This window comes from Leptonotus elevatus, chromosome 10, assembly GCF_054856555.1.
Source record: "Leptonotus elevatus isolate MCC_2025b chromosome 10, RoL_Lele_1.0, whole genome shotgun sequence".
Lineage (NCBI taxonomy): Eukaryota > Metazoa > Chordata > Actinopteri > Syngnathiformes > Syngnathidae > Leptonotus > Leptonotus elevatus.
Window position 1 is genome coordinate 2,649,812 of NC_141248.1, and position 13,623 is coordinate 2,663,434.

A 13,623-nucleotide genomic window follows, 5' to 3' on the forward strand; every position below is an offset into this window, starting at 1 on the left:
GTCCTGGCCAAGAGGAGGCAGAAGTTACAGTTGCAGCAAAATTTAAATGACATACATGTCAATAAAAAGTTACAGTTCCAACACCATTTAAACACAATATAAAACTAGAAAAATTCCCGCGGAAATTTTGAATGGGCCTGCTAACTCTTGCAACTCTTTTCAATGAGCTGAACAGTTTAAAATTTAAACCGTTGAAATCGGTCAAGAAATGTGGAAGTTATAATCTACTAAAAGTATTACTGCCCCTTTAAGAAACATGCACATTCACGCACACACATTTGATTTTAACTAACATTTCAATGAGCTGAACAGTTTAAAATTTAAACCATTGAAATCGCTCAAGAAATGTAAAACTTAACCATAATCAAGATCAAATAAAGTATCTTACTGCCCCTTTAAGAAACATGCACATTCACGCACACACATTTGATTTTAAGTAACATTTCAATGAGCTGAACAGTTTAAAATTCAAACCATTGAAATCGGTCAAGAAATGTGGAATCTACCATAATTAACAGTATCTCACTGCCCCTTTACAAAACATGCACATTCACGCACACACATTTGATTTTAAGTTGTGAGGAGACGTCACGCACCAACACTCCATTGATTTGTATAGGATTACGCTCACCTCAAACAAAAGCCTCTCGCGACTTAACGGTTGAAGATGCAGATTCCAGAAATGGCTCGTTAGAACGGCAAGGGTTTGGGGAACGCGAGCATGTTCTCAGTTTTTTAATCGGATGAAAAATGACCAAATGAGAGCAGGTTGAAAACTTATGATTGATCGAAAATGAAGAGGCAAAAACGGCGAAAATTACATTGAAAAGAGATCAAAAATGTGCGACTTCTCCTCGCTTAAAGTGAAAATAAAGGTACTAAATGACACCTTAGCCAAATAAAACTTAGTTCTTCAGAAAGCAGAGGCTTGTGGCTACAAAACGTGCGAATTTGATGTCTAGTGAGCAAAGATTGTGGCCATGGTGACGAGTTGAAGTGAAACTTGAAATCAATTTTTTTCTCTGTCTTCACTCTGTTTCTTAATTGGTCCGCTCTAGCTCATGCAATACACACACATGGGATAAAGGATATTTCACTCACTGTCTTTGAACCCGCACAGGGGGGAGAGCTTTCATTCCTTAAATTTTTTTTTGACACTGAGCTAAAGATGACAAAAATTCCAACAAAATGAGCTAAAATTCATATCGGTCGGTTAACGTATGCGCGCGCAGCGTGTCTTTGAAAAAGGGGCTTGATTGGAGTTGATCTCTTTCGGATTCCCATTCATTCCTATGGGACTTTATTTGGGAGTTTTTTGGGAATAGCGTCGCCATGGTACTTGGGAATTCTTAGAAAAATAATAGCGCAGCGAGTAAGAGCGAGCCGCATCGTTTGATACCTCATTTGTCCCGGTGCGATCTACGGTTCGGGCCGCATTTTTGCGGAAAAGTCGGTGGAAGATAATATATGGAAGAAAAAAATAACTAGAAAAATTCCCGCGGAAATTTTGAATGGGCCTGCTAACTCTTTTCAATTAGCTGAACAGTTTAAACTTTCAACCATTGAAATCGCTCAAGAAATGTGCAAGTTAACCATAATCAACAGTATGTTACTGCCCCTTTAAGAAACATGCACATTCACGCACACACATTTGATTTTAAGTAACATTTCAATGAGCTGAACAGTTTAAAATTCAAACCATTGAAATCGGTCAAGAAATGTGGAATCTACCATAATTAACAGTATCTCACTGCCCTTTACAAAACATGCACATTCACGCACACACATTTGATTTTAAGTTGTGAGGAGACGTCACGCACCAACACTCCATTGATTTGTATAGGATTACGCTCACCTCAAACAAAAGCCTCTCGCGACTTAACGGTTGAAGATGCAGATTCCAGAAATGGCTCGTTAGAACGGCAAGGGTTTGGGGAACGCGAGCATGTTCTCAGTTTTTTAATCGGATGAAAAATGACCAAATGAGAGCAGGTTGAAAACTTATGATTGATCGAAAATGAAGAGGGAAAAAACGGCGAAATTAACATGGAGGAGATAGGCGCCAAAGTCCGACTTCTCCTCGCTTAAAGTGAAAATAAAGGTACTAAATGACACCTTAGCCAAATAAAACTTAGTTTTTCAGAAAGCAGAGGCTTGTGGCTACAAAATGTGCGAATTTGAGGTCTAGTGAGCAAAGATTGTGGCCATGGTGACGAGTTGAAGTGAAACTTTTGGAAATAAGATTTTTTGGTTCCCGTCACTGAAGCCTTAATTGCATATCAGAGTGGCGATTACACTCACTGTCTTTGAACCCGCACAGGGGGAAGAGCTTTCATTCCTTAATATTTTTTTTGACACTGAGCTAAAGATGGGAAAAATTCCAACAAAATGAGCTAAAATTCATATCAATCGGTTAACGTATGCACGCGCAGCGTCTCTTTGAAAAAGGTGCTTGATGTGTGATTTTGTCTTTCCTTTTCCCATTCATTCCTATGGGACTTTTATTTGGGAGTTTTTTGGGAATAGCGTCGCCATGGTAACTGGGAATTCTTATAAAAATAATAGCGCAGCGAGTCAGAGCGAGCCGCATCGTTTGATACCTCATTTGTCCCGGTGCGATCTACGGTTCGGGCCGCATTTTAGCGGAAAAGTCGTGGAATAATAAAAAATAATAATATACACTTTTCTAGGGTGGATAGTAATATGTGCCTGCTTGCTCCGCAAGCAGCAGCTTCGCTGCTGCTTGCTCCGCTTAGCAGGCCCATAATAAACCCTTTTCTAGGGTGGATAGTAATATGTGCCTGCTTGCTCCGCAAGCAGCAGCTTCGCTGCTGCTTGCTCCGCTTAGCAGGCCCATAATTACATTAAAATTATACAAAACAAGTTATGGAGTCTTTCTGAAATGCTCTCGATCTAGATTTAAGGTAATTTAAAGAAATAAACTGTTAATTTCCAGTCATTTGCAACAGGTTCCATGTAGAAGGGGCAGGGAAGACAAAGGCCCAAATTCAGTGCAAGCAAATGGAACAGTTAACAACAAAATGTTATTTGAACGCATACTATACCAATTGTCTGTCTGCGTTTTTTTCCCCCCTAGCAAGCTGCACATCAAGGCAGGTAATATGAATGTTGTCGACCGGATTTTGGTGAAGCCATTTCACACTCTTCTTACGAAGGGAAAATTAGAGTACCGGTAAATTAGCATTTAACAATTTGGCCAGAAAAAAACAAAACAATAGCGTGGTAGTACCGAACAATGTCAGCTGTGTAAATGATGGCAAGAGTCGTCAATCAAAATAAAGTGAGCAGTATTGCTGTAATTATGATACAATGACAATTGTGCAAATGATGCCGAGAATTGACACTGCAAAATGCCACTATGGAATTATGAGTCAACTGTTTAGTGAGTTAATGGGAATAGAAAGAAAAACTTAGTTCAATCATGCCTACCCTGAGGGAAGGAGCTAGAAAAGGATATGGAGAGTCAAAGAAAATTTTACATGCCCTTAGCTTCGATCTAACTGTGGGTACGTCCTCAATAGTGGGGGTACAGAGGACCTTCTTGGCACTCCAGTTTGTTGCAGCTCCAAACCACAATGTCTCTGAGGGACGAACACAGGACTCATCTCAATCACTGCTGTATAGAACTGCCTCAACAATCGCAGGAAGTACATCCTCTGCTGGGTTCTTTTTAGGAGGGAGTAATTCTGCAAGAACACAATTAATTGCAGTGCCCATGCATTTGTTCACTAGTGTCGCCATGTTAGGTTTGTTTGTTTGTTTCCCACGGCTTCGGCACTTTTATCACAGCTGCATCAGTGATAATTTTCGTCATAAGAAAAAATGTTCAGACAAAAATTAAACAAAAAGTAAAATAGAAGCCATTCATTGAGCCGATAATGATAACTAAAATTGACTGACAATTTTGTCAATGAAAACAACAAACAGCAAAGTGACGAAAATTCACACCATCCAATCAGAAGGTGCGGGAAACGCGGGTTGGAGAAAGGAACCGCTCAAAAACTGTTCAGTGTTCACTGCGCTTTATTTAATGTAAAAAAAAATATTACATTCATTGTGCAGCTATAATATTAATCTAAAGCAATTAAGCACCTTTTTATTTAGGTGAAAACTAAGTTATATTATTGGCAGTTCAACATGTTTCATTGAAACAATTGATAAAGACACAGATGTACTACAGTTACAAATAGGTGTGTTATAATTTTCAGTATTAAAGTTAAAATGTATGCTGAAGGAAAATATCAACTAAACTGTCAATTTAGTCGACTAAAATTGCTCTTTTTTTCGTCAACTAAATTTGATTAAAACTAAAATACAATCAGATGACTAAATTATGACTAAAACTTTAATTAATTTTAGTTAAAAGATTATAACTAAAATAAAATAAAAATTTAAATTAACACTGAGCTGCATATCCCGCCCCCAAACAATGTTGCTTTGTGATTGGTCCTAACGGATCGGTGAAAATCAGCGGGCTCGGTACAAGATGTATTTTTGGGAGTTTGTGAAGTCACAAATGCAACAATGTACAATGTATTTGTACATGTTAGCCTTATAGTAGGACTCGAAAGTATATTTGTATTCAAGTTAATTTTGCAAACAATTATCGGCTTACTTATAGGTTATCGACATCGGCACTTTCTAAATTATTGGTTTATCGGTATCGGTTGAAAATAGCATTATCGTGCATCCCTAGTTATATGCCTTCTTAATTTAGGAATGAGACCTTTTAATGGTTACCTCAACAAAGATGAGAAAATTCTCATGTATAGCATAGCAATAATTTAATTTGATACATGGGTGACCATTTATGGAGGAAACAGTGCAGGTGCAGAAATGTTTTATACATTCATTCACAGTATCACAATTTGCAATTGCAATTATGTGCCATCTCTCCTCTGACAGATCATCTAAATTGTTTTAATCTGTTGGTTGTGCAGATTAACCACTGGATTGACAAATGTCATATAAATGCTAAAAAGAGGCACCACTAAAATATGAATGTATGATTTTTGTATTATTAAAAGAGCTATACCCATATTGTGGATAAACAGTGGAGGCGAAAAAGAAAAAAGAAATTGTGTTGTTGTAGCATGTTGAAAGCCCATTAAAAATGGCAACACTAACAAGAGCTGTGAAAGAAAAATAGCATGTAGGTGCTTCTTCCCCCCTCTTTATAATGCATGGCTAACAAGACAAATGTCCCTGTCTTTTTGGCATGAATAATGCATGCATACCTTGCAGTTCGTAAACGACAGATGAGTGGTTTATCTGCAGAGGGATCACCTCCACTGAGCACAATGATGGAAATGGGTAAACCTACATCTTTCAGCACAGCACACTCAAATTCTGATCATATTTCATTGTCTGATGAACTTTCCAACCTAAAATGTCACATGAAATATACAAAGGTAAAAATGTGTGTTTCAAAATGAAGATTGTTTGATTGTGTCGAGTTTGTGGGGGAAAAACAATAGTGCTCTCGATGTGCAATAGAAATGCAGAATGGACAAGCGATTTCACAAATAGATGGATGGAAGCTTGTGTGGGAAATATCTAGTGAAAGAGAAGCTGAAGAGGCGTGAAATGACAAATTCATTGACTGCTGCTGAAAATGAATTGATGAAATACGAGTCACTGTTGCAGTGGTCCAGCGAAGGATTCATAAGTCATGAAAGATACAATAGTGATCGATGCAATGATAACAGTAATTTTGCTATGCCAACATGGACATTTCATACATTGGTCAATGTCTATCTTCTTAAAATGTATTTTTGCTTGGCACTGTGTCTTTCTGCATATATTCTCCTACTAATTGACACGTGCAATTCATTGGCTTTGTGATGAAGTCCCGCAAAAATTAGTTCATATAAAATTGATGCTTCGACTGTATATATAGGTGCTTACTTTTTTTCCTCAGACTCTGTAACTAGTAGGCCGCTTTCCTTGCCAATACCCTTGATCATTATGGTAATGTAACCTGTATTCCTTATTGGCCCCGTAGTCGAAGGGGGTGGAGGCAAGCAGTGGTGCATTATTATGATGTTGGACCACCTCCTCAAAACAGCCAGTTTTTTTTTTTACTTGATTTTGATTGATTTTGCAAGGCCCACAGAATATTGTATTTTTTTTCTAGAAAAACATGGAACCTACCAAAAGAAAGTTTAGAGTATCTTCTTCCATCAAGAAAAAAAGTACATTTGTATCTGTTTCTGTTTTGCAGCAATTATAATTAGAATATAGCTAAGTGTCATCATTATGCACAAATCTGTTGAAAAGATTGGGAGGGGGGGGGGGGGAGCTTTTGGCAACATGACCCTGGTTGATCTCTTGTACTCTGCTGCCACCTGCTGGCCGTTTTTCATAATAACTACCATTGCTTTAAGCGACCTATTCTGGTCAGAAGCTGAATCAAAGCCTTCTGTATGCTCTAGCATAAAAAACATAAAATACGTATAAATATGTTTTTGGGACCATGGCAATATTAAAATAGAATGTTTGTATACATTTTTGGGAGCAAATGAATTACAGTGGCACAGGGTCACCAACATAGAGACTTTGTGAGCAATAAAATGTTAAAACTGTTGACTTTTACTGGATACTTTTGAAATCCCTAGAAAGTATCAATATAGCCACTTTGAATTTAGGAATTACAGTATATTAGTGCGCTATGAATATTGTCATCACAAATAAAATCAGCTTGAAATCATATTCCTTATAACTGTACTCATTAGTTTGTGTACATGGTAAGTTGGTAACTTATTTTTTTTACGTCATTAATTGACACTATATCATGTTCATGTGCAGTATGTTGATGAATATTCAATTTAAATTTCAAATTTTGTAAAAATATTTTACATGATTAAATGATATTAATTAATTGCCCCATTAATTGCCTACTACTAACATATATTAAATACTGCACATTACTGTCATAATTTTCAATAAGTAATGTTGGTTCTTTCATGCAAAAAAAAATCCCTTTTATTGTTGCTGGTTACAATTTCCTATCTCAAAAAGAAGTACAGCAGGTTGTGGAATTTCTTTTTTGTGTCGAAAATTGTTGTTCATGGATGCTTTCGATCTCTGGCTGAGCTGAGCTTTTCTGCAAAAAACTCAAATAAAAAAACAAATCAGTGTCTAGATGTTCAAAGCTGGTAGAGACATACCCCAAAAGTCTTGCAGCCATAATTGCAGCAAAAGGTCGCTCTAGGGCTGAACATAAAAGCACAACTCAGTTTTCAGATTTGTATTTGCTTACAACTTTGAAAAGTGTATCCTGTACGTTTAATTTCTGTTTCACTTTACATTTATGAGTTGCTTTGTGGTGGTCGATCATATAATATAGCAATTTAAAAAAACATTGACGTTTGTGGGTCTAAGTTGGCAAAATGGGGAAAAAGTTCAAGGGGTTTGAAGACTTGTTCAAGGAACTGTGAATACAGTTGCTTCTCAAGAACATTTATGAAATGCACGGTCCCACTCGCTAATGATGTCTTGATTTTCTCTTTGTGTTTTTCTTCCAGTGGCCATTATGCTCAAAGATGACTATTTTGTGAGAGGTGCAGGCCTACCGGGGAGATTTAAGGCAGAGAAAGTGGAGTTTCACTGGGGGCCAAGCAACGGATCAGAGGGCTCTGAGCATAGCATCAAGGGCCGACGTTACCCGGTGGAGGTAAAGACATTTATCGAACTTTCACGTGTTCACTTACAGTTTCAATCACCATCCACACGGAAAATAGTTACTAAAGTTTTTGCATTTCATCAAAATGCATAAGTGTTGGGCATACTTTTTTTTAAGTTGCTGAACGCAGAAAATTTCATTGTTTTTATCTTATTTCATAAGCATTCCATACAGTTCATTCAGTAGTTCAACGTATAATTCCATGCAGGGTGATAGCGGCATACTGTCACGTACGTTGTGTTAAGTGACGTTATGTTGAATATTTATGAATGAAGAAAGCGAGCTAGTTTTATACTCGAGAAAATTGTTTTTTACCATTCATGGTCTGTGTTTCCAAAGGGGTCGCCATTGTAAAGTGACGTCACATTGTCGTCCGTCTGTGAAGTTTAGGTACTTTTTTTTTTCCGACTTTGCAAGTGGAATTTCCAAGTTCAAGGGGACGTTCCCGTACACACTTCCTGGTTTAAACTCAGAAAAGTTTGACTTCTGACCATCCTCGAATGCAGCATTAGCTATAGGAGGGCTTGCATTGAGTGTTGGACCCAATGGGTCGACCGCCGCTTACCTTCCACAGCTGGTGCCTGCAGGAGGTCATCGTTGAGTCCCATGATTCGGGCTCCCGTCGCATGTCACCTTCTGCTTTGCTCTCGCAAGTTTTTTTTTTACTAGCTTTTCCCCGCTAGCCGCTCTTTTTAGCCACTCCAGCCAATGACTCCAACTAACTCCCGCTAGCCGCTCTTGTTAGCTGCCTCAGCTCAATCAAGCTAGCTTGGTCTTTCGGCGTCGCTCACCGGGCTTCACACCAAGTTGCCAACACTCGCCAATTATTATTTTGCGTGAGCAAAGTGTGGTCTCTCTGAGCCACAATATTGTGCGTGCTTCTAAATAGATGCATTTTGGCTGCATTCTATGCTATAGCAACATCTAATGGTCACTTATTATCCATCTTATCTATCTATCTATCTATCTATCTATCTATCTATCTATCTATCTATCTATCTATCTATCTATCTATCTATCTATCTATCTATCTATCTATCTATCTATCTATCTATCTATTCATCTATCCATCTATGCATTCATCCATCCAACCATCCATACATACATCCATCCATACATCCATATATCTATTTATACATCCATACATCCATACATCCATCTATCTATCACCCCCAGTTAAAGAATCCTATCTGCGCTCCTGTACTATAGTGTTTTGCCGTTTTCGGGTGGACACACATTTCTTGAAACAATTCAGTGTTTACTAGAATTTATGTTTTTGTTTTTTTCATAAACAAATTAGGCTCTGTCTTCGTGTGGACATGGCTTGAGTCAAGCTAATGTCCAGCACTTGTACATTTAGAGGCAGAAGTATTTTGACTTTACAGTCATTCACCTCGTACACTTCCAATTCCCTCTTTTTTCTATCTTGGTGCCTTTCTCATTACACGGTACACAGAATCCAGAGTGGCAAATAAATAGGAAGGAAGTAACCAGTTCATGTAGAATCATGCAAGATCATGAATACAATATATTACTAAAAAGGCATCTGATGGGTTGATATATATTGGTCTTCCTGACATGTATGCTGTGAATAATAATAGGGAAGAATCGGCGGAAGCCCAATCTTTTTTATTGGGACAAAAATGGCCGAATATACTGTATTAGCTAATAAACAAAGACTCAAATTTAGACACTATTCTACAATATTTCGAGGGGATATGCCTTCCAGAGTTAATGCCCCTCTCATGTGCTCTATTAAAACAAGGAAAACAGTGAAATGGTTTTCACTTCTCACCCCACATCAGCTCTTGCACAAAGCTCATTAGATGGTGCGGGTGTACCAATAGTTGTTGAGATATCAAGCAATAGGAATTTTATTTCAAGAGAAGTAGCTGGAATGGTTATTCTTAATAGCCCCCTATGATGGTTTCGTCACTTACAGTATCATTGTAAGCTTCATGATAGGATAATAAACGTGTTTGTTTTTATGACTATTTTTTCTGGCCCTGTTAGGGGATCTTGTTTCCTTTACACGTTGGCGCATAGAGTTACGGGTAATACAGCTTTAATACCCACTTAATAGATTTGAGTGATTAATTTAATGTACTCTTCAATTGCTATACTTTTATTGCTTTACACTTATTTTATTTTTAATTATTTATTTGTCGTTAGCATGGTGAGAGAGTGATTAGCACATCTGTCTCTTTGTTTTGATGTTCAGTGTTTGAAACTTGGCTCTGGTTTTCCTTTGTGGAGTTTTTTTGTTCCTGTGCTCGCATTTGTTTCTTCGGGTACTTTGACTCCCTCCAACGTTTGAAAAAAAACATGCATGTTCGGTCAATTGAAGACTCATTGTTATGTCAATGGCAGTGACGTGCAGTGAGCTCTAGGTTTGGGTAGGCAAGCAGTCGCAAATTGAGACGCACACACCAATTACTAATTGGTGCAACGGCAGGCGAGTGTATAGTATCCTAGGGTGACGGTGGGCCACTGTCAGCCAGTGCGCAGTCTGCCAGCCACAGTAAAAGTTGCAGTGCACTTCCCAGTTGCCGCACAATAAAAAACTGACTATTTGAAACCCGCCCGAACGCCCGGAAAGAATGTAATAAAGTGAATATCTACCTGTAAAACAGCCAAATTCCTCACAAAATCAAGCTAGCAATACCAATGCCAAACACTATGTAAAGTGAAACAACCAGTAAATCGAAGCACAGTGGCGTCATCTTACCGCTTTGCTGTGTGCTTTGAATTTACGAATGCACTGTGCAACGTACGTTCGCATAGAAATAAATATAATACAATATATATATATATATAATATAATTTAATGCCAGATCCACCACGCCAGCATCTACCGAAATTCAAACACAATCTGCTTCTTCCTCTGGTTGGTGAATTGGTGGAGGCTGATGTCTGTGGATATCACTCTGCTTCGTCTATCCTTCCTTCCTTTCCTCAGTATTTCCTTTGGTTTCTTGAGGTCTCCCAAATTTGTTGGAATTTAGATGTTTCTGGGGTTGGTGAAAGGTAATGTCTGGTCGGTGCTGGATTTCACTTTCCTTTCTTTTCTTTGATCCTTCCTCGGGTCTCCTGACAACCTCACGACTGGCTGTATTCTGAAGTATTCGGTTTAGGTGAACGGTATGGGATTTTTTATAGGTTTTAGGTGAATTAATGAGTACACACTCACACGCACGCACATATGCACACACACACCTGCACATGCACATACTCACGCACATACAAAAAAAAGAAAAAGAAAGAGAGAGAGAGCAATGATGATGGCATGTCGAATCGATACGATTACCGAATGAACAATACTGAGCTCTCTCTCAAAAGAAAAGAAAAAAATATATATATATAATACAGCGATGTAAAAAGGCTGCATAGCGATCTGCCTATTTGCGTGAAGGACTTTTCAGTGTTCTCTTTTTTTTCTTTTTCTTTTTCTTTTTTTGAGAGAGCTCAGTATTGTTCATTCGGTAATCTTACTGATTCAACATGTCTTCATCATTGCTCTTTCTCTCTCTCTCTCTTTTTTGTATGTGCATGAGTATGTGCGGGCGTGTGAGTGTGTGTTCATTAATTCACCTAAAACCTATTAAAAATTCCATACCGTTCACCTAAACCGAATACTTCAGAATCCCACTAGAGTCATGAAGTTGAGACCCGAGGTAGGATCAAAGAAAATAAAGAAAAATGAAATCCAGCACCGACCAGACCACCTAATACGCACCGGGTTACCAACTAGAACCCACCAACCCCAGAAAAATCAAAATTCGAACAAATTAGGGAGATCTCACGAGACCAAAAGGAAAGACTGAAGAAAGGAAGGAAGGATAGATGAAGCAGAGTGGGATCCACAGATATCAGCCTCCACTGATTCAACGACCAGAGGAAGAAGCAGATTTTGTTTGAATTTCGGTAGATGCTGGTGTGGTGGATATGGCATGCATGAAAACCTCCACCAAAGAGGGGAGCCGTCGACCCTGGCCAGGACAGAGCAAGCACAACCCCCCAAGCCGCGGGAGCGCCAAGGCACAACCCCCGGGCCCCACAGGGGTCACCGGCCGGCGAGCAAACCCAGGAGCCCAGATCGCCCCACACCCCAACACGGCCCGCGCCCCAAGACCAACGCAGCAGAACGGGGCACGGCAGGCCCACCAGGCGCCCCACAGCCCCCCCACCCCCAGCACCCAGCCAACCGTACCATTATTATATTTATATTATATATTATATATATTATTTGTGTAAGAATCCCATTTGGGTTTATTTTATGTATTTGAAGCAACCTCAAACAATTTTGAGAGATATAACACATTATTTACAAGACTAACATTGCTTTATTATATTGAGAAACAAGTTTAATAATCATGAAAAATAACCCAACTGGAAGGCTCTGTGTCTGTGGCCTCTGATGTGGCTTCATATTGCCACAGTTCTAACTGTGATATGGTCGCAGGGTGTGATTGCTGTTGAGCCCCAGGTTCAACTTTATTGCCTGCCTACTACATTTCACAATGCTCCACTATCTCTACAGAGGAGGAATGGAAAAGTAATATACAAACACACATGAATGCATACATCCCATACACCTCAATACACTATTATTATATGAGCACATTGTGGACAAGAAACAAAGATAGCAGCCAATGTAATCTCAGAAGAACATTAAATTTCTTCAAACAATTTTAAGGTTCACACTATTAGAAGGATACAAGCTTTTAGAATGGTGACAATGAAATGGAAATGGGTCAGGGAGAAATGTGCTTTTTTTCCCCCACACACATTTATATATATATATATATATATATATATATTGTATACACACACACACATACATATGGGGATCAAACACAAATGTGCAAATTTGCAGGTGTCAAACTGCGAATATGTATCACCTGCATTAAGCTGTAATGTCACCATTCACCACTTAGATTGCAGACATGGCTTAGTTGCACTTATACTGCCCTACACTACAACATGAATAGGCCTAATAATTTTTTGTGCTTAAGAAGTTATATGCAGGACAGAAATAGTGCATTATACCTAATACTATTAAAATTTTGAGTGACTTTTGAGTGATTTTTTTAACCTTAATAAAATATTTGCATAATATCTTCTGATGAAACATCAACTTAAAACTAGTTGAATGGTACTTTTGCCATAGCCTCAGGGGGGTCTGTATCATTTTTACTGACACTAAGCAACTTTGAGGATTATGGTAGGACCCAGTGTTGTTCCGATACCGTTTTTTGACCCCCGATACCGATACCATACCAATACCTAAGTTTTTGTTTTTTTCTCAACATGAAAAAGCTGTCCTGCCATTGGTTCAGAGCATTCAAGGGCCAATAGGATATTTTAGCTCGGCATGCAGTGAACATGTCATACATAGTGAATGTCGTGCATGAGCAAGACACAAGATGCTACATCCAAAGTCCTATATTAGCGTCAGAATTAATGGTATCAGCATGTTACTTGTAAGTACTCACCAATACCGATACCATTGTTTTAATGCAGTATCAGGACCTCTGCCGATACCAGTATTGTATCGGAACAACACTAGTAGGAACACTGCCACACAAAAAACTACTAATGTGCTGACTGATCTATGGCATACGCCACTTCCCCCTTTAGCCATTCGTTACAAAAACGGAAGTTAATTTGAATGTCGATGCACGATTACTGCTTTCCTGGCAGAAGCTGCAAAACAACTAAAAAGTTGTGTCTTAGGAGACAAAAAAAGAAAAGAAAAAGGGAAGCTACCTGGAAAAAAGGACAGTCAAGGATCAATATTGGCGTGAGCTAAAAAAAACAAAAACACAATGTGCTTGTCCTCATGGGAAATGTGATCTTCCTACAGGCATAACATTACCGCATTTGTCCATATGGTGTGGCGATAATCAACATAAATT

The 13,623-nt window shown here is 38.6% G+C and overlaps 1 protein-coding gene across 2 annotated transcripts in view; it reads left to right on the plus strand.

The window, feature by feature from the left end:
• LOC147166742 (receptor-type tyrosine-protein phosphatase gamma-like) overlaps window positions 1–13,623 on the plus strand; it is a 385,386-nt gene that overhangs the window by 229,336 nt on the left and 142,427 nt on the right. For both annotated transcript variants that reach the window (XM_086086609.1, XM_086086610.1), the window contains exon 4: window positions 7,548–7,696. In XM_086086609.1, the coding sequence (XP_085942735.1) occupies window positions 7,548–7,696 (149 nt within the window). The remainder of the gene's footprint in view (window positions 1–7,547; window positions 7,697–13,623) is intronic.